The sequence below is a fragment of the Sciurus carolinensis genome, chromosome 12 (genome assembly GCF_902686445.1).
Source record: "Sciurus carolinensis chromosome 12, mSciCar1.2, whole genome shotgun sequence".
In the NCBI taxonomy this organism is placed as follows: domain Eukaryota; kingdom Metazoa; phylum Chordata; class Mammalia; order Rodentia; family Sciuridae; genus Sciurus; species Sciurus carolinensis.
The window spans coordinates 105,587,716-105,614,689 of NC_062224.1; the positions used below are offsets into that span (position 1 = coordinate 105,587,716).

General features: G+C 41.6%; 3 protein-coding genes across 14 annotated transcripts in view; 2 read left to right on the forward strand and 1 right to left on the reverse strand.

The window, feature by feature from the left end:
• Nucleotides 1-1,467, reverse strand: part of Tor1aip1 (torsin 1A interacting protein 1) — a 36,742-nt gene extending 35,275 nt beyond the window's left edge. For 5 of the 10 annotated variants that reach the window (XM_047520747.1, XM_047520745.1, XM_047520744.1 and 2 more), the window contains exon 1: nucleotides 726-1,465. In XM_047520747.1, the coding sequence (XP_047376703.1) occupies nucleotides 726-1,200 (475 nt within the window). In that variant the 5' untranslated portion in view covers nucleotides 1,201-1,465. Of the gene's footprint in view, nucleotides 1-725 lie in introns of all 10 variants that reach the window. The other 5 variants (XM_047520752.1, XM_047520751.1, XM_047520750.1 and 2 more) reach the window with 4 other exon arrangements.
• On the forward strand, nucleotides 749-19,592 carry LOC124961774 (torsin-1A-interacting protein 2). 2 transcript variants are annotated; one of them, XM_047520756.1, is made up of 2 exons: nucleotides 749-885; nucleotides 16,136-19,592. In XM_047520756.1, the coding sequence occupies exon 2, from the start codon at nucleotides 16,735-16,737 to the stop codon at nucleotides 17,128-17,130; it is 396 nt and encodes a 131-aa protein (XP_047376712.1). In that variant the 5' UTR covers nucleotides 749-885; nucleotides 16,136-16,734; the 3' UTR covers nucleotides 17,131-19,592. The 2 variants fall into 2 exon arrangements, with proteins under 2 accessions (XP_047376712.1, XP_047376711.1); XM_047520755.1 differs by lacking the exon at nucleotides 749-885 and adding an exon at nucleotides 5,049-5,184.
• Nucleotides 761-26,974, forward strand: part of LOC124961773 (torsin-1A-interacting protein 2-like) — a 29,192-nt gene continuing 2,978 nt past the window's right edge. Inside the window, exons 1-3 of one of the 2 annotated variants that reach the window (XM_047520754.1) lie at nucleotides 761-885; nucleotides 24,205-24,381; nucleotides 26,414-26,929. In XM_047520754.1, coding sequence (XP_047376710.1) covers nucleotides 24,282-24,381; nucleotides 26,414-26,929 — 616 coding nt within the window. In that variant the 5' untranslated portion in view covers nucleotides 761-885; nucleotides 24,205-24,281. Of the gene's footprint in view, nucleotides 886-5,068; nucleotides 5,185-24,204; nucleotides 24,382-26,413; nucleotides 26,930-26,974 lie in introns of those variants that run through there. The other variant, XM_047520753.1, reaches the window with a different exon arrangement.

The window sequence follows — 26,974 nt, forward strand, 5'->3', positions numbered from 1 at the left end:
GTTGGGCTACTCTGTCAGCCTTCTCAGACCACTTGATGCTACAGTGAGGGCCTTCAACATGGGAGAATTGTGGCAGAGATGACCACACTTGAGAAAGAATCAGCTGAAGCACATCAGACATCAGAGAGCCATAGTTCAGGATAACAGAGTCACCTCATTTCGGTGTAAGTATTTGGAATAAGGTCTCAATTCACTAACCCTGCTATCCCTTGGAACCTCACAACATTTCTCCTCCCTCTCCCTACCTGGATGGGGCTGGAAAAGACAAGAAGGTTAGATTAGAACCATACTCTTCAGCAGGGGGCTTCAGGCCTCCAAGAGTTAAAAGAGGAAAATGGAAGTGGCTTCGGTAGAAATATCTGGAGAGGGCACGGAAATGAAACCGAGCCCGCAGTAATCCGGCGTCTTGACTAGCGCCTAACTCGCCGCCCCTCTTGAAAACCTGCACAAACGGGCGAGCCCTAAACTGATGGCCACGCACGGGCCCCAGGGGTCCCACTCTGCCCGGTCTCTCCGCACCACCATCTTTCCGCTCCCGGGGTCTGTCCCTCCTCGCCTGCGTGTGGAGGCGGACCCCGCACGGGGGCGCACACCAGCGGGGTCCGAGGGGCCACCGCCGCCCTGGCGGGGACGAGCCCCGCGGAGGCGCGCGCCACGCCGCGTGCGCCCTCCTGTCCGCCCGCTCCCTGGCCGGAGGCTGAGGCTGTTACCTCCGCTGCCCTCACCTTCAGACGACTGCGAGTCCCGTAACCCTCTCCTGGTCGTAACCGGAGACGGCTGTAGCGGAGACTGTTGTGAGTGCTGCTGCAGAAGCCGGGTAGCCCTTCGCGTCTTCATCTCCTCGGCTTCCTGGAGTCGCGACTGCCTCCGCTGCCGAGACCTAAGGTAGTAGGCGCTTTCTTTCGCTTCCTCTTTCGCAGAATCCGGCCGGAACTCTTCTGGTGGGGTTCGTTTTCCCACCGGAGACCTTTCTTTGGCCACCCGGGGCTCGAAGTCGCCGTACACTTCGGGCGGTTCCTCCGAGAACCTCACTTCCCGCCGGCCCTGGCGCGCCGGAGTAGTTCCGTACGCAGGCGCATCACTGCTGCTGCCATTTTGAGGGGCGAGTCGGTGCCTTCCCTCGCGAAGGGGGGCCCGGGGCGTGACGTACGCCGCCCAGCCTTCCCCCGCCGGCTCCGCCCGCCGCCCCTCGCGCGCCATAGTTGTTGACGTAGCTTTAGTAGATCGCGAAGATGGCCTTGAGGATCCTGGATTCTCCTGCCAGTGGTGGCAGCGTCTTCTCTGGGGTGTTGGGCGGTGGTCACAATGGTCAGGGAGGCAGTTGAGAGTCGCCCGGGCGGCCACCCGCTTCGTCGCTGCCGTGCCGCAAACCCGCCTCTGGGCCCATGGTGTGTCCTGAGGGCTGTGGGAGAGGCAGTGCCCGGACTGGGTCAGCTGCTGTGTGGGTCACTCCCGCCTCCTGGCTGGAGGCACGAAAGAGGAGGAGAAGAGGGAGGAGGACGTCGTTGTCCTGGCTTTGGGGGAGGGGAAGGTGGGGGTGTCTGCAGGGTGGCAGGACAAACTGCCCGTGCCAAGTCGGGCGGCTCCTGGCAACTGTTGCCGGCCTGCAGGAGACGCCGGCCCCTGCCCCGGCCCCCAGCACCGACTCTCCAGGAAAGGACAGGCGAGGGTGGAGGAGCCCCCCGTTCCAGTCCTGGCGCCCAAGCTGTTGCGCAGTTTCTTCGGCACCTTTTTGATCGACTGCTGTCTTAGCCATACCTTTCCAAGTGTTGCCCGCAGGAGTGACGATCAGATATTTTTGCATGTGTCATCTTTTAATGACGAGAATTGTTTCAAGTGCCTTATGAAGGCGGCTACCCAGCTTTAAAATTTAAATCACCTGTTGAACGTGTACAAAGTTCTATCTACAGTCGTACTCATTGGACAGATTTGCATTTGCGAAATATACCAGTAGCAAGCAGCCTTATTCCGGGTCTTTCACATAAAGGTTCTATTCTGGTAGCACTGTTAGGAACACCCCATTAGTGTCGTATAATGCCCAGTGACAACTGAATAATTTGATTAAAGGCAGCACTGTAATTCTAAGTTGAGATCCATTATTTTTACTTCGATTCTGGGAATGACAATGTTACTGCGTTGGATTTAGGGTTCTTGGCATTTAATTATGGAATAAGAAAGCAAGATAAAACTTCTTTGTTTCAACTCCACATATTTACAGATGTGGATAATCTGCAAATATCTAACCAAAATCAAAGGGATGGAAGATCGACTAATTTGGTGTAAAGTCTGAATTAGTATTGAAAGAAAGTATAATATTTCAACACGTTAACTGTACAACTTCTTGGAGTACTTTATGACTGATATAAATGTACAGGTTTAAAAAATTGTGATTTGGGTACCAAATACAATGATTCTGAAAAATTTGAAGATATCTGTTTACCTTATGAAGTATTTTAAATAATCACAGCGTTTGAGCAACTCATTTGTAACTCAGACTTGCACAAATTTATGTTACTTATGTTTTCTAACACTCCACAAATTGGCCAAGAGACACAAGGAATTACATGAATTAGAGAGGTAGGTTTCAGTAGTTAAAAGTTTAACTTTACTATATACAATACAGCCAAATAAACTGGAGTTGTACTAACAAGACTATTTTTTTAAAAATTAATGAAAATGAAAAATATTCTTTGTTGTCAACCTGGAAAGTTTGAGATATATTCTACCAAATGCTGAATTTTTTTATATTTGGTAATATCTGGCTTTTATTTAGGCAATGCTTTGTCTACATGATGATTATTACATTACTCAATGCATAATAGTAAAAATTCTTTAATAAAAATGCAAGTAATTTATTAAAGGATATAAATTTAATAGCATTAATATACTAAGCTCATGAACATTAATGCATATATTAAGAGCCTCTAAAACATTTACTGGGACAGGTAACTATATAGAAACTTGGATAGTGGCTTGTGAAACTTTGGGGGACATTAAAGAGACCAGAGGTTCTACATGTATTGAACAATCAGAGATGGGAAGTTTTACAAGTAATTGGATAATTAGTGTATGTGTTGTAATTAAAACTACTTGTAAAGGCATAGGAAACTGCTTGTAAAAGGTTTAGACTTTTCAAAGAAATGAGAATGTTAAAACAATCAGAGGCATGGTAACTAGCATTAACGCACATTTGCTTAGGATTTTCATTCTTTTGTCTAGGTTATAAGAACACATAATCCTAGTTCTAAAAAACTGCCTCCCACGCCCAGCAACCTTACAGATATCAAACTTTCATTACCCAGTTAAAGACAGACTCTGTCAAACCAGATATTCTGCTGTAGATGTTTTCCAAACTACACACTACACAAGGGTACTCCAAATGAAATAACATTAAAGACAGTAGACTCAGAGCCAATGTGGTAAGGGATTTGATGGCCCACCAATTACACGAACACTTGCGCTCTAGATATTAAATAAGTAACTGGGAATTTTAGGAATATGGAGGAATTCATATTCTCAGAAGAAAAATGATTTTAACAAGGAAATGATTATAACATGCACTATTGGGCTGGGGTTGTAGCTGTGATCGAGCACTTGCCTAGCATGTTTGAGGTACTGGGTTTGATCCTTAGCACTACATAAAAAACATAATAAAGGCTTGCTGTCCATCTACAACTACAAAAATTTTTTAAAAATACATTATTTATATCCTGGTTAGCAAAGATGAAGACAACTATGAGGGAATTTGTCATATATTAGGGAAGACATAAATTATCATTCAGATAAATGGTTGACATTGATTCACATACCTAGCTGTTATGACCAGAGCTAGAGATCCTGTGCTCTTGACATTGGATTTCTAAATGAAGCAGCTATTTTAAATGAAAAATTTTATTTTAAACTTAATTTAAAATAATTTTGTAACAGGAGTTTTTGGTTAAAGGTAGCAGAAAATAAAAAGAAAGCATCAATACATAATACATTTCTGCTTGGATAGGGAAATAACTGGGTTTATGGCTTAGTACAAGGGGGCAATCTTAAAATATTAAAATATTAAGGGGAAATAAAGACATAGTACCTGGCTCCATTTATTCCCCATTCTCACAAGTAATAGAAAAAAAAAAATATTCTTTGCAGTGCTGGGGATTGAACCCAGAAGCAGTCTACCTCCGAGCATCCCTAGCCCTTTCTTTTTTGAAATTTTTATTTTGAGACAGTGTCTCACTAAGTCGCGGAGGCCCTTCAATGTTTTTCTGGCACAGCCTCTGGAGTCACTGGGGTGACGGCAGTGTACCACCAACTCCAGCTCAGACAAAAATCAATGTTAGTGTATGTGCTGCCAAAGCAACCACAGGCAAAAATGAAAGTGAATAAAAGTGTTGATCTCGAAACTCTCACAGGAAAAAAAAAAAAAATGAAGAAAGGTTGTTTTGAGTAAAGGTCAGGAACAAGAATTCTAGACTTGTTTGACTTTGCCCCTAACCAGCAACATGTTTTTGGGTAAATTGCCATCTCTCAGTTTTCACAGGTATACAATTAATAGATCAAAATAATAGCTATTTTTGATTCATGGTTTACTACTATCATTTATCAGACATGCTGCTTACATTATTTCATTTACAGCCACCTCACATAGGTAGGTAGGCTTGTCCCCATTTGACACACTGGGGAACTGAGGTTAATCTTATGCAACTCATGAGGACACACTCTTAGTCATGGCAAAGGCTGGATTCCAAGTCTTGTTGGGCTGGTGTTTGCCATTTTCATTAGACACTGCTTCTCATTTGATGGGCCCCGTGGGTTTTGCTAATCTGTCAATTTCAGGTCATTTGAAGAGTCAGAGTAGTCAGACATGTGGCACAGGTGTCTGCATTGTCCGCAGATCACCAGGAGAAGCCCGGCAAGCGGCACTGGCCACTCACACTCACAGGGGCTCTCGCGGTCGGCCGGGCCCCAGGTCAGGGGCCTGGAGCAGAGGGCGGAGCCCGCGGGAGGCGGGGCCCCGGGACTACCCGTCCCAGCATTCCGCGCGCCTCCCGGCGGAGGTGGCGGTCACGTGGGCGGGGACAGAAGACTTTCAGCAGCGGCGGCCGCAGGGTGCTTCCCGGCGTCGTGGAGCAGGAGGAGCACTTGAAGGGCTGCCCTGCGGCTGACAGCGCCCCACTCAGCTCCCCGCTGGAACTTGTGAGTACCCGGGACGAGCGCAGGGCCGCCCAGGCCGGGCCCCGACGGGGATTTCTCCCCGCAGAGGTCTTGCAGCCGGGCCTCCCCGCCCCCACCGCGGCGCGGACCCGCCACCCCGGGGCCCGCGGAATCCGGCTCCGCGGTCGGGCCGCGCCCGCAGTAGGTTGTGGGTTTGGGTTGTAGGACCGGGAGCTGAATTCCCTTAGCTTTCGAATCCTAAACGGGAAATTCGACTGCCGGTGTAGTGGAGATCCCTCCCTGTGCCTCCACGCCTGGCAGGACCCCGGCACGCATCAGTTAGTCCTTCAAAGATGGCATTTTTTATTTTTTTGGTCCTTAATGGTGCTAAAAGAGTTTGAAGTTTTTAGTAAGACCTATAGTTATCATTTTGCCTGCGTATTTATATACTCCAAGTTATATTTAATACCCGATGGAAAAGTTTATGCCCTTCTTTGAACAAAGTCTCTCTACTTATCAGTAGTGTTTAATTGTTAGACTTTATACTGTTACACAGAGATGAGCGATCTTATTTGATTAATCATATATATATATAATTTTTTTTTTTTTTTTTTGTACTAGGGATTGAATCCAGAGGGGCCTTACTACTGAGTTACATTCCCAGCTCTTTTTATTTTTAATTTTGGGGCAGTATCTCACTAAGTTGCCCAGGACCTTGCTGATGGTCCTAGGCAGGCCTCACACTTATCCTCCTGCTCAGCTTCCAGTCGCTGGGATTATAGGCGAATGGGATTACAGACCTGTGCCCCCATGGGCCCAGCTGGTTTTACCTCTCTTTAGGTTTTAAAATATTTTTTTGGATCTATATGAGAGATTGTTTCCTTGTCTTTATTTAAGAATTAAGGCCTTGATAGATACCAAAATTATCCGTTTTATTTTTTAAACACGGTTAGTTTGTAAACAGCCAGTGAAACTTATTTAATGGAAAAGGGAACTTCATGATAGAGAAAAAATTATTCTTGGATGCCTTTGGATTAGAATAGTTTGAAAAATGAAAATTTGCTATGAAAACTTTTATCTCTGTATTAGGAAGGAAACCAGATAAAAGAGAGCTTAAATGAGTCATCCAAGGTAGCATGATAACCCTGTAGCAAAACTGGTCATCAAGTTGTGGACTCTGCAATCAATATAATAAACATTACTTAAGAGGCTCTTGCTTGTCCAGGAGAGTTTATAATGAAAAAAAAAAAAAAAAGAATTTAGGTACTCTTTGAGGATTATTGGATAGTTTAGTAATGTGTTTTATATTATGTATATAATTTATTTTTGCCTAAGAAGTCATTTTAAATTGTATTCCATAGAAGTCCACATTTCTTAAGTGCCACTTGAATTTCCTAAAGGAAAGTTTGCTCAGAGAATCCTTGTCTGCTTTATCTATTTGCGGTTATGCACCAAACCAACTGTGAAAGCATATAAATGTGGAGGTTCTACAACCTCCAAAAAATGTAAAGAATAAAGAATTGGCTGTTTGGTTTTTTTTTTTCCCCCCCAGCTGAATATATCTTATGAACCCCTTTATTAAGCAGTGCTCACAAGAGATGATTCAGTGTGGTGATTATACTTTTATCTTAAATTTCCTGCAGAAAAAATCAAGCATTTGGGAATGAGGAATGGTGCCCCCAACATTGGTTATGCACATAGACTTTGGAGTCATAGCTGCGTCTGAATCCTTTTCTTTGACAGTGTGACTCTCAGAGATAACCTTGTAGCTTTGAGCCTATTTCCTTATTAGTAAAGTGGAGATTCATAACGTCATATGGAATATTAAATGGAATAGTTTGAGGATTCAAAAGAAGTGGAAACTGCTGTTTTTTATTGGGCTACTTTCTGCATACTGGTATTAAAGTTGTTTTATTAAATGATTTTGGTAATCAAACTAGAAAGGAAGAAAATTCACCTGTAATTCCACTACCTCAACAAAGCAAATTGTTTTACCTCTTACCTCTTTTTCTTTAGTCCATGACTGTAAATCTGCAAAACATTGGTTTGTTAACTTCAGAATTTCTTTTTGTTTTGTTGTTGCTTTCACAACTGTGGATTGAACCCAGAGCCACTGAGCTGTATCCTCAGCCTTTTTTATTTTGAGGCAAGGTCTTGATAAGCTGCCCAGGCTGGCCTCAAACTTGTGCTCTTCCTGCCTCAGGACGCTTTGAAAGTTTTATTGTAACTGTATGAATAGAACTGTCTGGGTTTGCCTTTCTTCTGCTGTACTGGTGAAAAAGTAGCAGAACTTTCCTTGAGTGTAGTTTCCACTTTTCCCCATTCCCCTATGTGTTAAAAAATAATAATAGAAGTTTTCGAGAACTCTTTTATGCCCCACAGTGGTGTTACACATCATCTCATTTACCTCATTTACCCTTATCCTGCCTCTGTCTTCTAGCTAGTGTTATTCCATTTTGTGGTTAAGAAAACCAAAGGCGAAGAGAGAGGAGTCAGGTCAGAAGCAGGAGCAGTCATTAGAGCCCAGGCAGTCGGACTTTGGTGGCAAGTGCTGTGGATTCATTACATGGCTATTAGATCATATGTGTAATAATCAGGAGTTGATCCTGGAGGATGGCTTGCAGCTTCTTTGTATGAAAGTAACAGCATCTGTACTTGATAACTACCTAGAAAACCAGATTCAAACAGCATTTTTCAGGAAGATGATAAAGAATAGGGAAAATGATAAACAGATGAGGCCACTCATATAGTTTTATTAGTTATGACAATAAAAATATATATAAGGAAGTTATTAGGACTATACTTTCCTTTTTTAAAAAATTAGAGGTAAACATAGGGTTTATAATAAAAAAACCAAACTTTTTCTTTAAAGAGGTGCTCATTGAACCTTACACTTTATAGTGAGCACCAGAACCATCTGGCAAACCTGTTAAAACACTAATTCCTTTGTGAGACCTTCAGAGATTATGGTCTAGAGGGTCTGGGGTGGGGCCCAAGAATTTGTAGTTCTGACAGACTCCTAGGAGATATTAATTATTCCCAGCTAATAAGCTTAGTATAGTAAGGAAACAATAGCATTAGTGGCAGGCCACGTGTAGTGGTGTGCCTGTATTCCTATCTACTTATGCTGAAGCAGGAGTATTGAGAGTTAGAGGCCAGCCTAGGCAATGTGGTGAGACCTCGTCTCAAAAAGAAGAAAAAAAAAACGGGTGGGAGTGGTTATTGTCCCAGTTGTTGGCTTGACGATGACACCCCAATAGCAGTGAGCCCTAGATCTTGGTTTTGAAGGAACCAGACTCTTTGGAGAAGTGGCCGATTCCATAGCCAGGACAGAGAATACACAAGAGAACCTGGAGCATGTCATGATGCTTAAAATTAAGGAAGTTCTCAAAAGTTTGGGGGCTTGTTGAAAAGGTAGAGGTCAACTTAGAGAGTCTTCTTTTTTGGTACTAGGGATTGAACCCAGGGGCACTTTACCGCTGAGCCACAACCCTAGTCCTTTTTTTTTTTTAATTTTTTAATTTTTTTTTATTTTGAGACAGGGTCTTCCTAAGTTGCTTAGGGCTCCTACTAAGTTGCTGAGGCTACCTTGAACTTGCTATCCTCCTGCCTCAGTCTCCTGAGCCGCTGGTATTACAGTTGTGCACCCCTGCACCTGGCAACTCGGCTAAGTTAGAACAATGAATAACAAAATGAATATTGATTGTGTTGAGGTGACTTTTTTGTTTGTTTGTTTTGTGATACTGGGAATTAAACCAGGGTTTTTCTACCACTGAGCTACATCCCCAGTCCTTTTTATTTTATTTTGAAACAGGGTTTTGCTAAGTTGCCCAGGCTGGCCTCAAACTTGTGATCCTCCTGCCTCAGCCTCCCAAGTTGCTGGAATTAATGCGTGTGTACAGCTGCATGGCAATAGTGTTGAATTTTAACCCTCAAATCTAAGTCTCCATGAGTCCATACTAAATACCAGCTGAATGGACACATAAGAATGGGAGAAGGGATAACTCTTACAGAAAAATGCAATTAATAAGCAGAAGGAAAGAAGGAAATAGAAAATCATCAATAGGCAAACAGCACCTTACTAAATGTTGCAGATAAAATCTACCTATAGGCTAGTGGGTGAGAGTTTGTGGAGAATCAGGCTGTTTTCATAGTCTCTATCTCTTGCCAAAGATAGTTATAATTAATAAAGGAAAAATAGTAACAACAGTGGAGAGATACCACGTAGACCAAGTAGTCAAGATTTCCATCACGTAAAACATTCGGGCAACATGAATCTGGCGGTAGGGTGCCGTGAGAAAGATGCAGCATTGCATCTGTGTTGTTTGTTGTTCTTGCCAAAAATGCATCACCTCGTCTGTCTTTCTCATTGTTTCAAAATGTTATACAAACCTAAACAGAAGGACATTCTCCAAACTGATTATATTCTTCCAAAGTGTCAAGGTCACAAAGATGAGGAAAGGTCATAAAAGAGAAGTAAAGACTGAGGAACTCTCAAATATTGGAGACTAAGGAGAACTAGCAACTAGTGCAGAAAAGGGACATTAATGGGAAAACTGATGAAATTGAAACAGGGACTATATTTTAGCAATTGACTTGCACCAATGTTGATTTCTTGATTTTGATAGCTGTACTTTAATTATAGAGTTGCTAAATGAAGGTTATAAGGGAGTTCTGCAACTTTTTTAAACTTTTGGTTTTGCAATTTCCCTGTAAGTCTAAAATTAGTTCAAATTAAAAAGTATAATAAAAATACATTCACTTGAAGTAGATACAAAAGGTGATTAGGGAAGGTGAGCTAATAAAATTAGAGGTCAGTGGTGGCTTTCACTGTTGGAAACCTTAGCAAACTTTTGAACCCTTTGTGCATTGCTGTTTCTTTTTCCAAGGTCAGCCTAAACCAGAGATAGGAGTCAGAGGGTTGGGGGCAGGGAGGAAGAAACAGAAGCAGGAGAAGAAGACTGTACTCAGAAAGTATGTGTAGTGTTTGATCTGCTGCAGGCATTCAGTCTCTGTGAGAAACGGTTCCATAGGAAGCAGTGGGAGTGCTTTTTGTTCCTGTTTTAAACTCCCCTTTTAAGCCCTCTTTTTAAAATCTGGAACAAGTTACCAGTTAGTGAAAATACTGGAAAATGAGTGGAAAAATTGTGGAAACAATAGTACTGGGATAGTATGACAGTGGATTTGGTGTAGAGAGGTGGACAAGACCTAGAAATGTCATTATAAACACAAACAGCTATTGTAGGCATTAAAATATCTAAGCTTGGTACCAGGTCTGACTGTTGAAAGCTGTTTTGACTGTTGATATTTTAAATGGAAACTGTTTAACTAGTTAGCTAGAATTTGAACCATGGACTTTTGATCTGGTAGAGCAGAGGAGGTGGAATGTGCCAGTGAACTACTTGTTCTCCTTTATGATCATTCTCTTCACACACTCATCCCCAGGCCCCAGTGTGTAGGCAGCGTATGTGTACACACACACACACACACACACACACACCCCTACCTGTTCTGTTCATCAGTTCCTGGAGTGAGAAGAGAACATTGTGCAACTGCCCTCTAACCTAGGGTCATATTTTTTGCTCTGCTTATCTGAACAGTGTTTGTGCTTAGTAGCACTGACGATTGTCCCACAATCTTCTCTCAGTGATAGCAGGACTTTGACAAACTAAAAATAATTGCTCAAAAAGTAGTTCTTCACAAAACAAATTGAAGTCTTCAGGAGCATTTATTTTTATAGAATATATGAATTCAAAAAGAGGGACTCCTTTTTTTCATATTCCTTAATCATCTAAATTGAGAACTCATTATGAAATACAAAACTCTTAAGTTTTCATTTTATGTATGAAATTTATCAGAGAAACTATTTCATACAAAAAAGTAGATACTTGGGATTGTTGATTAGCCTTAGAATATGCTGTGGAAGAGAATATTTAAAATACAAATTTGAGTATGCCTTTACGCCATGTACAAACAGAAACAACATGTATCCCATTTGTTTACAATAAAATAATAAAAAAATAAATAAATAAAATAGAAATTTGAGAAGAATCAAAGCTTTTATTTTTTTAATGTGCTTATCTTTTGATTTTATGTATCATGAAGAATTAAGGCTGAAATCTTAAGGGATATATTGCCTGAAAAATTGTCATCCTAATACTGACTTAGTCTGAAACTTAATCATTATGCTACCACTAAAAAGAATGAGGGAATTTTTGTCTATCAAAGACAGATTTGAGCTTGCTTAGTAACAGTTTGTTAAAGAAATAGCAAAGAATGAAGTAGAATCAGAACATTTAGAGAAAGTAATTGTTTATTATGTATAAAGCTGCTGTGGTTAGGTGACATAAATTTCAGTGAATTAAACAAAACTGCATTTTCTTTTCTTTTTTTTTGGTACCAGGGATTTGAACGCAGGGGTGTTAACAGAGTCACATTCCCAGCCCTTTTTTAAAAAAAATTTTTGAAACGAGGTCTAAGTTGGGCCTTGAACTTGCGATCCTCCTGCCTCAGCCTCCAGAGTTGCTGGAATTACAGGCGAGTGCCAGCATGCCCAGCTAGAACTGTTTACTATTTTGGTGCTAAAGTACTGTTTTTTCCCCCTAAATTTTCTCATAATAAAATTTCAGGAAGAATCTTCTGTTTACTTTAGTTCTCAAAAAAAAAAAAAAAAAAGAAAGCCATTTGATATTTTCTTTTGTGCTATAGAGGAGCTCTTTAAGCTTTGATTTTTACCCACCATGTTTGGTCAGTTTGTTCCAGCTTCTTCTGTGGGCATGCCTAAATGTCCTGTGACTGCCACAGGTGATCATTGTTATATGTCTCTGAAGTCCTTAGCCTTCACCTGCAGCGTTGGTTCCACTCTGGATTCCCTGGACCTCTAGAAGTCCTGAAAGAATGTTTTTTCTTTAGTCACAATAGTTGGCACTGGGTCTGGCACATGGTGGTTTCCCCTTAAAGAATTGTGTTTAGGTTTGAAGTTGTGGCTTAGGCGTAGAGTGCTTGCCTACCATGTGTGAGGCACTGGGTTTGAGCCCCAGCACCACATAAAAATAAATGAGGGTAATGTGTTCACCTATAACTACTAAGAAAAAAAAAATTAAGAATATTTAATTATTAGTAGGGTAATGGTAGTTTAATACTTTCAGCATTTCTAGTAACCCAATGATAGTAATACATTTACCTTAAATCAACTGCTTTTGAGTTGCGCTAATGGAGTTGAGGAAGGAAGCAAATTCAGGGTATCTATATATTTCCAGCTATTATTGACATTTTGAATATTATTTCTAGTTTAAAATATTGAATGTTTCTAAACACGATTTTTTTGTATTAGAAATTCTGATTAGCAGATCTAAAAGGCTATGAGTGTGCAGATTGTTTGGACGTTTTTCCAAAATGAGATGGGAAAAAAGTTGCCCTTAGTACTGAAATAATTAGGAGCCATTTTAGATTCCTTTGGAAGTCCAAAAGTATGTACCATCTTTCTGGAGAAAATGCACATATGCACATAAAAATTTTTATATGCAATTTCAGAGAATTCAGAACTCCTTGAAACCTATTCTGTATCTTTTTTGTGTGTAGTGGAAAATTGGGGTGATTTCTCCCATCTCCACCCTAACATACACTACCACTGAACAGTGTCCTGACGATTTGTGAACAGCTTGTGAAAGGACTTTCTAAAGTTTTAACTGCCGTGTTTTAGAAAGGCGGTGTCTCATCGTGGTTGAGTACAGACTCTGAACCCAGGCTGCCAGAGTCAAATCTGGTTTCTCTGCAGCTACCCATGTGACGTCAGGTGAGTCACTTAACTGTTTCCTAACTATAAAATGGGGATAATAATCCCTCTGGATTATTGTGATGATTAAATTGTTAATACACACAAAGTGTTCAGAAGAGAAAGTTCCTGTGAGTGCTTGAATACCTGGCCAGATGAGGCACTGGGGGCGGCGGCTTGCCTGGAGGTAGGACTTGTTTTTCTAATAGGTGCAGAGACGTCCCTACACACAGATGCATTCCTTCATGGGGAACGCCAAGATCAACATTCTTTTTCATACCAGCATTATGTAGGCCTCTTTTACCTTATTTCTGTGGGAAAAAAAAATGGTAATTACAATTTTAGAAGAAAAGCAAAGATCCATATTCTTCTCTGAAAGAGTAACTATTGTTGCTCTTCTTTAATTATGAAATATTGAATAGAAATGCTGTAAGTTACTAGGACTTATGATACATTGAACATTCTTTTTCTTCCATCTAGTTATCTTTAAAATTCTTGGAATGTCTTCCCAGATCCTCTTTTCTCTCTGATCAAAGATAATACTTACCCTGGGTTTGGTGCTTATCTTTCTTAGCTTTGCTGCATGTTTATCCTTAAATAGTATATCAATTTTATGTTTTTGAATCTTCATGTAAATAGAAAGTTTAAGAATGTGTGTATATATTATTTTTGTTTTGCTACTTTTTAAGTTTAGTGTTTTTGAGTTTCATGTGTGTCTATGCACAGTATTCCATTGTGTGGCAATACCTCAATTTATTTACCTATTTTACTGTTCATGGGCATTTTGGCTGTTATTTTGTTGTTACACAGTGCTAGCCTGTGTTTTTATTTATGATTTAAAATGTGTATTCACAGGTTTCTCTAAGATATATGCCTAAGAGTGGAATTGCCGAGTTTTAAGTAGTGTTTTATCTTTGGCGTTACTAGATAATGTCAAGTTCATCCAGAAGTGGTTGTTCTTATTTACATGCCTAGAGTATAAGGATTTAAGTTGCTCTTTTTTTCTTGTTATTTATTTTTTTAAGAAATATTTATTGGACACCTAAAGCCGTGACTTAAAGGAACTAAAAGTCCCGCTCTCAGACAGTTTATATTATTGTGACCAAAAAAAAGCTAAACGTGTAATACAGCAAGATGTTACATATTTTATGGGGACAAATCAGGCAAGGACAATGGATGCTGACTCTCCGCTCTCAGAACCATATGGACACTGAGAGTCTTAGGTTGTTGAAGGATAACCAGGAAGGCTGGGGCGTCGTGAGTTAGTTGACATGAACAGAGATGCAGGTGTGAGATTGCTCCTGATGCAAATAATGGTAGTGACCTGTGAGTGCTGGTGAGGGGCCGGGGTTTGGAAATGGTGCCAGAAGCATTTGGGCCTTCTCTTTACTTAACCTGCTGGTAGTAAGACTGAGGAGTGAGCGAGGGGGCTGGTAAAGTGGGGTTCTGAGCACTTGGAGATCTCTGTCCCCTCTTGACTCGTGCCTGTTGAGGTATGAAGGACAGGGCAAGTGGGGCTTGTCCGAAACACACAGCACTGGGGTTTTCCTGATTCGGGAACTTGGAGTTCTGGTGCTCCTTGACTTGCAGTTGGATGTGACCCAGCTCCAGGACTTCCTCTTGACCCCTGCAGGTGGACATGTGGATTCCTGGGGGAGGGTGCTTTTGCCTACCGTAATATGTGGCCCCCGATTGTCAGGCTTGTCAGTTTAGCCAGTCTGGTAGGTGTGAAGTAGTTTCTTGCTGTGGTTTTAATTGCATTTCCCCGATTTCGCTCTAAAAAAAATCCAGATTCTACATCTGACTAAGTCATATAACTTCACTTTTATCACTCAAGTTTAATGAGTTCCATGATCGTGGGGCTCTTAGTTCCCAGCTGTCTGTGCCGTGACTGTACACCCTAGATTCAGTCCAGCACTTGAAGTTTTATTCTGATTGTTCATGTCAGCAGAGCCTGGGGAATCTGTTCCCTGTGCTGTGGCTACGCTATCCAGCCTGAGTGCCCGACTTGGTGGCCTCACCCTCTCATGGTCATCTCACTTCAAAACACACATCAGTAAGTCTGTGCTCTTTCCCACCTCCTGGTGCCCGTCGGAACGGCCACCCTTGTTGCCGTTCCACCTTGTGGGTTTAGACTTGGGAGTCGTGGCTCTCCTGCGGGTCTGTGAGGAGAAGGCTGCCCCCGCCCAGGCTGCCAGTTCTGCTTCTCAGGCTAGTTCTTTATATAGTGTTACCACCGCCACCCTTGCCGAGGCCCTGTTGTCCCTTGGAATTTACAAAAAGAACACTGCAGAGGGGCAGCGTAGAGGGTGATTTTGGTGATCTGCGATACTCCCAAGGTGGCCGTGCTGTTTCAGGCACCCCACTCCCCGCCTTGTTTATGGGGCACATTCAGTGACACGAGGGAGGGAGCATAGAGCTGATGATAGCATCCGCACATTCCACCTGGCTGACGACGCATTTTCCAAGGTAACGCAGGTCTCTCGCTCAGGGCTGTGCCTTCACACACTTGTCTTATGGACACAGTGTCCATTGGCCTGTGAAGACAGGAGTAGGCCCCGAGACCTGCCCCGCAGGTTTCTTCTTCAACCTTCAAACTTCCTCTGGTTAGCTATTAAGAATATTACCTAATAAGTTTGTAAGCTTCCTCCTGTTCTGATTGAAGCCTGTGATGGAAAGCCTACATCATTAGTGTCATCCCACGCATTGTTAATGTTTAGGTAATACCATATATGGCACCCCTTTCACAGAAGAGATGTACTGGAGATCTCAAAGTTTAACCAGGTTAAGCATACTTATACAGACCTTATTCTTCCCAAGGTGCAAAAGGAGTATAAAAAAAGAAATGTAGTCCTAAAAACATTGTCTTAATATAAATCCTAAATAATCCAGAACCTTTCGTAGAGCCCATGTGAGCATAAGAATAACTCCCAGCAGATAGATTAGATTGAACCCATATTACATTGTTTTGGGAAAACTCGTGAGACAATTTTCATCTACCGTGACTGATCCAGATAAGTTCCAAGTGCATGTTTCTTTTCTTTTTCTTTTTTCTTTGCTTTTTGTGGTGCTGGGGATTGAACCCGGGGCCTCATGCATGCTAGGCAAGGGCTCTACCACTGAGCCACACCCCCAGCCCTTTGAATGCATGTTTCTGATGATGATGTTGTGAGCAACTGCAAAGCCCACATGAGTCGTCTGAAGTTTTATCATTTACAGGTATGTGACGCATTCCCAGACCCTCCAGCCAACTCAGCATCAGCTACTTCTCTGACTGGGTCCAGATTAAGGTCTTCCCAAGACAGACTTCATTGGATCCACGCTCACGAGGACTCTGCCAGGTTTTCCTGCCTCCTCTACAGCGCTGTAAAGTGTGAAGGCCTTGAGACTTGGGTACGCATATTACCACCTCAAGAGTGCCAGCACCAGGTAGTAGAGCAAGCCACGTGTCTCTGTGTGACGCCACCACCAGCTGATAAAGCACAAGAAAAAATAACTGACACCAGAGCCCTCTCTTTTCTTGTGAAGCTGGGATTCGAAGGAGCCGATCTGAGATCTGTGCTGCTAGTGACTGATAACGTCATAGACTGCATCGGTCTGAGTTCAGAGACTGAGCTGCGACTGAGTGAAAAACAGACAACGAAGTCTTGAAGAATTGCACTGAGGTGCAAGCTGCATTGAACCCTCTGCACGTAATGCTGGTTGAACTGACAGATTGCTGAACCAAACCTGTAACGGGACTGGTTATTTGGGTGTCTCTCACTGTCATTTTGCCTCTTGCTGTTACATTGCTCCTTGTGTTATCTTTCAAAGTCCAGATGTTCTCCGATAACTCACATTGCCCTGACTGTGGGCAGCAGTGGTTCCCTAGTTTAGAACTAGGCCATTGGTTGTACCAAACCGAACTTGTTGAGAATGAATGCTACCAAGTATTCCTAGACCGTATTAACAGGGCTGATTATTGCCCAGAATGCTATCCTGATAATCCTGCTAATAGAAGCCTTGTTCTTCCTTGGTCTTTCCCACTAGAGTGGGCACCCCAAAATCTCACCAGGTGGACCTTTGAAAAAGCTTGCCATCCATTTCTTCTGGGTCCTCCCCTGGTTAGAAAAAGGATACATGACTCCAGAGTAGCTGGTTTTAACCCTGCGTTACAGTTAATCTTGACCAGAACAGATAAAACCTTAAACAAAAAACTTGGCCAAAATAAATAACTTCTATAATGGTAAAAATCATGGAGACTGTAAAGGGTTTTGTGCTAGTAGCCCAAGGAAGATGGAAATACAATTCATTTCTTTTTTTCTTTCTTTCTTTTGTGGTGCTGGGGATCAAACCTGGAGTCACACATGCTAGGCAAGCACTATGCCACTGAGCTACATCCCCAGCCTCATTTCTGAATCTACTTTGGGGAACTGCTTAAATTATTGGGTCTGCTTCTGTGGCCTAAGCATATTTTGTTTAGCTTGACTTTAGTATTCTAACCAGATGGTCTATCTAGAACTAGACTAATCCATATAAACAATGTTTTGAAACTAACTTGCCCTTCCTAAAAAGTTATATAGCCTAATTATTGACACACAAGGTATTCCTACAGGGGAGACCCCATCCTATGTGCTCCATAATTGCATTTCTAACAGTAACTTTTGTGGGAAAGCATCCTCATTGTAGCTGGATTCTAGATTCTTCCAATAAACTTTAATAAGAAACTATATTGTTCTAAATTGCCCCTCTTCTACATCTATCACTGATAATGCGATATGTATGAGTGTGTGTGTGCATATATGTATAGAATTGATGCATATGTAACTACTTACTCCTCTTGCTCTGTTTGGCCCATCCTCAGTGTGCTGTCTAATGTTAGTAACTGGTCACTGTCCGAGAAATTACATTCTGTTAGGCAACACATACATAGTTTACACAAAAATATGTAAAAATGCTGCCTGTTTACATTTTTAACTTGGCTCTGCATAACCAAAGACTACCCTGTCTTTGTAGTGATTGAAACTAAAATGTCTTCTCTTAGAAATGGAAAAGTACCTGTATTGTGAGGTTTATGGCAAAAGGAATTACCAAGCTTGACTTTATATGAATTATGAATGGTCTAGTGAAAGCATCTTTCTTAGAACTAAGAAAGTCTTGCTGGCCACCTTCTGGCCTTCTCTTATGAAAATCATGGAACAGAGTTGGAGTTAGGAAACTTGGGGAAAAGCTGTTGAAACCATCTCAGAGGCCACTGAACAATTTTCAGATTAAGATGTTAGTAATCCAGTGCTTGTGTAGCAGCTCAACTTCATTACTGAGGATCCAGACTCCTCCTGGCCTTGCCTGCTAGGATCCTGCTGTTTGATTTCTATCTTCATGGTTGTTTCCTTAATGAGCGTAGTATGGTTTGTTGTTGCTCCAGACATTTTAATCCCATCAGCAACTGGAAGCCAGGAGCAAAAGGTTTTCTTCAAGACTGTCTTGTTTGGGAGTAAAATCTCACCCCCCCCCAGATTCCTAGAAGATTCCTTCTTACATCCCACTGCAAGGTTTACAGGGAGCCTGGGGAAACCTGGCGAAGGGAAGTGGGGTTGGCATTGCCTGGGTGGGGTATATCACCTCTGCTGATAAAATCAAGATTCTTTTAGGAAGTAAGAAGTGGGGATGAATGGCTGTTGACACAACAAATCATACTTGCTGCATGTTGTGAAACCTATTTATTAGTCTGTGTGAAGAATGTATCCCAGAGACCCACCCCTGTGTTCTGCCTTATGTCTATCATGATGATTCTCTCCAGTTATATTGCTGAATAAACTTTGTGGACTGCTAAATGGAGTGAAGACCAGTTAGTTTGTCATTAACCTGTGATTCAGAACTCTCATTTTTTAGATAGAACTTTAGAAAAGTTGACTTTGAGACAGTGCTTTTGAGGATAGTATTATGATAATATTGTTGCACCTGCATTTTTTCCAATTATTAGAGAATGGTTATGCTCCAGGGATACATGCTAGGAAACATTCTACATATGTGAATTTTAAATAACAGCAAAATGGAGAAAAGATCTTTATTTTTGTTTTAACCAACTTTAAATAGTAAAGTCAAAGTAAAAGAATTTATACTATTGATTTCTCAAATCAACACCTAAGCAATACCTGACAGAACTTGTTCCAAAAAATGCAAATTTTTTGGCTCACTTAGTTGCTTGCAGGGCCTGGGAATTTGCATATTATAAATAGCACCTCAGGAGAGTCATGCTGGTGCTGTAGGGACTATAGTTTGAGAAACACTGCAGCAGCACCTCCATGGTATTTACTTGGCTGGCTTAAAAGGATGGAACTGTATGAGGACTCCTAACACTGAAAGGTGGTGATAGAGGTTGGGTGTTCCTAGTCTTGTCAGTGCTCAAAAACTTTGAATTCTGGAGCAGTTTGAATTTTTGGATTAAGGATACTTGATCAAACCAGGCCTGGTAGCACACCATGCCTGTAATCCCAGCAGCTGAAGAGGCTGAGGTAGGAGAAGCAGAAGTTTGAGGCCCTAAAACAACTTAGTGAGACTCCTCAAAATCAAAAAGAAAAAAGGCTGGGGGTGTGGCTCCGGGGTAAAGCACCAGGGGCTCAATCCCCAGTACAAAAAAAAAAAAAAAAGATACTTGACCCATAAAGTCTATGCACACATTCCAAAAGCCTGAAAATCTGAACCATTTTGGATAAGGGACATTCAGCCTGTATGTATGGTACTTTACAGTCAGACTGAAGGCCACTGTTGATACTTTAGGTCATAACAGCCATATCTTTCTTTTTAGGACTGCCCCGGCCATCCTCAGATCAGTTGTGTAGTGTCATCATAAGTACGAGCAAGAGAAAGGAATTTTAAAAAAATCTTCATTTTAATATTAACAAGGGTACTTTGCCTTCAAACATGATTGTATCATCTCACACCTATTAGGGTTAGCCCAGCTTCGTGTGGAAGAGCTCATAAAATTGAGCAAAGGAGGTCTATTTAGAATGACTTCACATGGCTTAAAATATTGCAGATCATTCTAGAATACTTTGGTTGATGGAATAATGACATTAAAACATAAATAGGTTGCTAAAATTAATTCTAATAACCTGCTCTGGGGTCTGGTATTTTCAATCATGAGCCATATTTACATTGTGTGGAAGAGTTGATGATATTACTTAGACATCATGGTATCATTTTGAAAATGACCATTACAACTGTTTCCTGTTATTTAATGACAGATTTGGAAGTGGGAACATGCTGGGGCAGACTGGGGAAAAAATACACCCACCAGAGCGGTGGCTTCTGAGGCCATGTGGGTGATCGAAGTAAGATAATCTCTTAGAGGAGGAGGCCTGGGCAAGCAGGCAGGTAAAAAACAAGCCTGTGGCATCCAAAAGTATGTGGCAATCTGCATGTCATGGCTGTGCACGAAGGTGAGATGAGCCAAACCCACTTCATCTCCTCGGTCTCCACTGGCAACCCTTGACTCTGGAATTTTGAAGACACAGCTTAGAAACTGCTTTGTATGGAGGAAAAAGAATGACCTTGCAGCCATCTGGGTTTGTGTTCCGATTCTGACACTATCAAACGACATTGGGCACCTTAACCGTGTGTGTGTAGTTTCTCCATCTGTGAATCCGGCATTGTAATAATGCCTGCCACATACTGTCGTGGGCTGTAAGTGTGATAACACAATCCAACCATACTTCACATAGTAAGGACTAGGAGAGGGTCAGGCAACAATGCAGAAATGAAAACTAGGAAATAAGGTAAAACGGATTAGGACCTGTTAGAGCTTGCTGTGAATTATCAGAAATTTAAATCTCCCGAGAAGGACGAGATTGGTATGAGGTCTGAAGTTGAGCCAGTAGTCACAAGTCAGATGGTCTTATGTGTAAAGGTGAAGAGGCCTGGAGGGATGATGACCCAGGGAAGATCCTTGTCACATTTTTTAGGCCCCTGGATAATCTTAATTATGGTAGATGTCATTGCCACATGATGTACTGTGTCATCTGAGCTTTTCAACAACAAATAAGCAGAGCAAAGTTGAGGGACATGTGCATATTCACCGGGTCACATGTGCTAGAGTCACATTCACATTAGATCAAATATTGCAGGACCAGGGTGCTTTGTAGTAGGTTTACTACTATAAGCTTTTCGAAGTTCCTTAGTTAGAACCTTTTGCGCTACAGCCAGGCTACCTTTTTGTTCATAAATTTTTGACTCTGCCCTTAATGGTTGTGTGTTCTTGGGTAAGGTTCTTAACCTTCTGCATCTGTTTCCCCATCCAAACAGTAGTAGGATTATTAATCGTCCAGCTATATTGTGAAGATTAAAAGGTCAGTGCTTAATGTGCTTTGCTGCCTGGCACAAAGGAGGTGCTCCCTACATGTTGGCTATTATAATTGTGCATACTTTACATGTTAAATTTGTTTCCTCAGGAGGATTAGAAATTGCTTGAGGGCCAAGGTATCTGTTTTCTCCTGAGAGCCTACATAAGGTTACATAGTTTACTAAAATAAAAGAGTGGTTAAAAATTTAGAAATACATAAACTTGCTGGATCCTCACTGCTACGCTCTCATCATGGTTGCCCTTATATCTACACTACCATCCCGGAATGACTAATTTCTCTGACTCTATAGTTGCTAAACTTTTAATTTTCTTTCCTCCTCCTCCTCCTTAAAAACTTACCCTCAGTGCTTCCTCATACCAAGCCCTCTCTCCTCCCAGGCCTCTCCCCAGTCTCCAGCCTCTGCCCTCCTTTCCTCTGGTCTCTTGGCAGCACCAGAGGTTTGTAGGATGAATGAGGAAGGGCAGGTCCGATTCTCACGGGCAGCATTTTCTTGACTTCTTTCTACATATTCATTCGACTTCTAGGCTTCCTCTTTGCTGAGCTGCTTGTCCATCTCTTTTGTCCACTTTTTTATAACATCGACTTGTGGGAGTTTCTGTATATTCTGGATGTTAACCCCTGATAAGCTGTATATGCTGCAGATATTTTTCTAGTCAGCAACTTACCTTTGAATTTTCAATTAAACTTTTATAATGTGATCATATTTGTCAAATTCTTCTTTATGATGTGTGTATTTTATATCTTAAGAAACCCTTGACATTGTAAAGCTATTTGACATCTGAGAGCTTCACAGGTTTGCGTTTTACATTTAGGTCTTTAATCTGGAATTGATTTTTGTGTGAGATGGGAGGTAGAAATCTAATTTTTTCCCCATTTGACTAGTCAGTTAGGCCTCTGCTATTTATTCATTAATCTGTGTCTTGTGTCACTTAGCTAACTTCCTTTACAGATTCACATGTATACACACACCGATTTCTTGACTATTCTGTGTGTTTTTTGGTCTGTACTTGCACCAGGGCCTCATTGTATCTGTTGAATGTGTCCCAAGTCTTGATATCTGGTAAAGATGGCCCCTCCTTCAGGATTATCTCCATTCTTCTTGATCCTCTGCCACTTGCCCTTTGCAAGCTTTAGGATCAGTTTGTCATTCTGTTAATAAAAAAGCTTTCTTGAGAGTGTGTTTCTCATTGTGTTGAACTTATAGGTTCATTTGGAGAAAATTGGCACCAGCGGTTTTCAGTCTTACTGCCTGTGCACAATTTATTTTTCTATTAGACTTTTTTTTTTTAACATCCTTCAATAAAATTTTATTCTTTGCTCTCTAAAGTTCTTTTTTAAAAGTTTTAGTAGGATGCAATTTACATGCTGTGAAATTCACGTCTCTCCAAAGTTCTCCCACATCTATTGTGAGATTTCTCACTGTGTACCTTTTAGTTTCTGTTTTTAGGTACTATATGCTTATTGTGAATAACATCTTTACTTTCTAAAATTTTTGCCCAATGGTACATAGAAAACTTTTTACTCTCCATATTCTTCATTTGGGCCGGCGAGAAAAAAAAAATTTAAATGAAACTGAAAAGAACTGGGGACTTTTTTTTTTCTTCAGTGAACTCAGAGAGCAGAAAGACTCTTGCTTGTAACAGGGGATAGCAAAATTAAATGAAAAGCAATTCCAGGAGCTCAGAGGAGAAGAATGGGGTGATAAGGAAGCCTCCAGACCTGAGACAACGTTCACAAGTGTTCATACCAGTGGAAAGAAGGGCCTGTCCCCAATTCCTCCCCTGGTTTATACACCACACCTCTGTCCATACGTTCACTCACTGTTTCTTATGTTTTAAAAATGAAACCGTTCTTACTATACACTGGGCACTGTGTTAGACATTTGGAATATAAAACTTTAACTAAAGGTTTTAGTTTGTGAAACTAAATTTTTCAAGAGTACTGTGAGAAAAACAAGAAGGCTATTAGCCTTTCAGGGCTATCAAAAAATGTAGCACTGTACAAAGCTCTTTCATTTCATGCTCTTGGCAATCCTTCATCTCATTTTTACAGGTAGCGAAGGTTAAGTGACTAACCAATTTGTTTGAAATTATTTTATTAAAAAAAAATTTTATATGGCGCTAAGAATCAAACCCACTGCCTCACACATGCTAGGCAAGCACTCTTACCACTGAGCCACAACCAGCTCAACCAATTTGGGTTTTTTTTTGCAGTACTGGGGATCGAACTCAGGACCTTGTGCTTACAAGGCAAGCACTCTACCAGCTGAGCTAACCCCCCAGCCCCCAACCAATTTGTTTTTGACAATAAGATTTAACTTTAAAATGATCCAAGTTTATGTTGCTTACAAATTGCCTCTGATTTTGATTCCTTTGTATTAAGCTCCTAATAATTGATCTATTTTTCTAACATCACATAGAAAGGCATTATAGGAACGGTTTGTCTGCCTCTCTATTTTACAGAAGAGCACTGGGAGGAAGCGTTGGGGGGAGGCGATGGTGATGTCATCCCAGGGACCACAGGTGGTTGTGTAGTTTGGGTGGCACTGTGTATTCCTACTCGTTAGTAAGTGGGAGCGTCTGACAGGCCAGCTGTTGAACAGGGACAGACGTCCAAGCCGTAAAGGAGTCTGCAGTGGCCACGCTCCCACCCCCGGGGGGCATTGTCATTTCAGTTTCAGAGCTGTGGTCTTTCGGATTCTGCTCCCCTGGGATGTATTAGGAGCTGGTGACATCTGCGCCCGGTTAATAGTCCAGAGCTTCTTTCTGTGGTCTAGGACTTGGGAGTGTGATGCTCATGAAAGCCAGAAACAGCTTTTCTTCACGAAAAACATTTCAGAGAGGAAATACTGTGCAGACCACAAAGAGATTTAATAAGTAAAGCTGAAATTGGCATTTCACCCTTGTATGGCTGAAAAGTCATTTAATGTTTTTCATTTTATTTTAGTCACTGTATATATGCCTTGTTTCCTGGGTCCGCGGGAAGCATGAGTCTGTTGGAACTTGGGACAAGAAGAAAGCAAGATGTCTTCACAAGGAAACCCAGATACTAAAAAGAGTGTCCTAAACCCTGAAGAGATAAAACACACAATGACCGACAGTGGACTTAGGGATCCACCGGAGGGTAAGACTAGGGGGTACACACTGAGCTTGAGCTGTAGGAAACCAGGGCCGGGCCCAGAGAAGAGCTGATGATTAAAACCGGAAGTTCTAAAGTAAAAAGGCAAATCACTGGATTCATTGGTTGTGATTATTCTTATTTGTTCCTGTTCACTGAATTTTACCACTTAAGACCCTCATTGTAAAAGAAATGTTTCAGGGACTCGGATAGTAGGGACCCACGTATTGACCAAATGCATACTTCTTTAAAAAAGATGGTAGACAACTCTTTGGAGTTACATTTATAAAATCAAAAAACCTGTAATATGCTCTATTCAGAGGGTATCTTTCAATTATAGGTAAGGATGAGACTTAAGGTCTCCTTCCTACTTATAGGAATGAGATAAAATAGCCAAAATATGAAATCGATTTTTCAGAAGAAAGAGAACATGTTTATTTTAAATCTTTTATTAAGGAAGTTTTTGAAATGTATGAAAGTAGAATAATATGAGCCTTTCTGCCCCGCCCCCAGCCCCCCAGTGTACTCAGCATGCAGCTTCAACTTCGACCAACACAGTGCTGATCTTGCCTGCCCTGGATTACTTTAATGTAAATCCAAGAAATAAACTAAAATATTTTACAAATGAAATCCTATATATCTCTTAAAGATGGATTCGTTTTAAAAAACAACTAAAATGTCATCATCACATCTAAAAAATAAGTTATTATTCCTTAATGTCATGACACAACCTGTTGGTCTTCAAATTTCCCATCTTGTCTCCTAGTTCTTTTCTTCACAGTTGGGTTTGGTTTCATTACGGTCGGGCCATAACTCCATTTACTGATAGGTCTCCTCAGCTGCTCTTGTCCTGGAGCTTTATGACAGGTTACTTCTAACACATACAGGCAGAGGGCCGAAGCCAGCCTCCTGCAAACGCCTGGCTGCCCTGAGCGCGCAGCTGCTCTGTTCCATCTGTGCTCCCTCATTGCACTTCCCTCGGCATTCGATTGTAGAAATTCTAGACATCCGTACTAGAATGTGTACCTCTAGAAGATAAGGATTCTTTTCTTAAAAAACATAATCCAGGGCTGGGGCTGGAGCTCAGTGGTAGAGCGCTTGCCTAGCATGTGTGAGGCACTGGGCTTGATCCTTAGCACCACATAAATAAATAAAATAAAGGTAGTGGTGTTCATCCACAACTAAAAATTTTTAAAAATCCAATAGCGTTTATCACACTTAAAAAGATGAATCATTTCTTAATATCATCAAATATCTAGCAATCAGATTTTTCTGATTGTTTCATAGGTGGCTTCTTTTTTTTTTTTTTTTTTTTGTGGTGCTGGGGATCGAACCCAGGGCCTTGTGTTTGCAAGGCAAGCACTCTACCGACTGAGCTATCTCCCCAGCCCTATAGGTCGCTTCTTTAATGATCAGTTTATTCAAAACTGGATCTAAATATTTTGGCCCACATGTTGTATTTGGTTCAGGTGTCTTTTAAGAGAGATTACCCTTCTTTTTTCCCCTTTTCTGGTCATTTATTTATTTATTTGTTTTCTTGCTGATCACATCCTTGTAAACTAGTCCCTCTAGAAGTGTAACCAAATACAAGTCCAGTTTCACAAGTACACTTCATGGGTGGGTGGTGCACTTCCTGTTGCACCACAGTGGGAGGTTAGTGACGTTAAGGTTGATCAGTGGGTTCGGCAGTTGTCAATTTGATTCATCCATTATAAAATCCCCCATCAGCTTTTTGCATAATGGTTTGAGCTGCCAGTGCTGATCATTGCCTTGCATTAGAGGAGATATGTAATATATTCAAATATTAGTTTTGTCATTCAAAATTGTTTTACATTAGTATTAGCTGTTAGATTTATTAACATGATAGTAAGTTTGTTTTAATGACCTTTAGTGGGATCAAAGACACATACTCTTTAGGAAGGGTGCCTTGTAAACTAGGAAAATCTATATAAATGTTATCAATTTTGGACCTTGTTAAAATACAAAAAATATGGAGAAAGTTTTTTCCAATAAAAATTATACATTTTTATCTCACTAGACTCTCAGAAGGATTTGGAAAATGATCCATCAGTAAATTCTCAGGCACAGGAGACCACAGTGACAGCAAGTGCCATTGAAGAAGTCCAGACCCCACATCCTGCCTCTGGTCTTAAAGACCACCAAGAGGTCGAGGCAAAAGGTCTAGAAAGCACAGGTGCAGATGATACATCAGAAAGTCCAGATGAAACAAACGCTGGGAGCCGTCCAGAGGATAAAACAGAGCATGAGAGCAGCACCAGCCTTGAGGATAGAGCTCAAGGGCACCGCAGCCCTTCAGAAGGGCCTGGTGAAGATCCCCTGGACCCAGATCCCAGCCGCTCTCCAGGTGACGAGGTAGGAAGAGCAGCAGCAGGCCTGGGGAGCGTTTCTGCAGCCCTCCCCGCGGACGCGAGTGACCAAACCAGTGCTTCTGAGGAGCCACCTGCTGCAGACTCTCCAGACACCCTGAGTCCTGGTCATTCCAGGCCAGAGCCGGAGGGCCAGGATTCGCTGAGGAGGCGACTACCTGCGCCAGGTGAGGGGACCCACTGAGCCGCTACCCTGCTCGGTATTGCCCTGT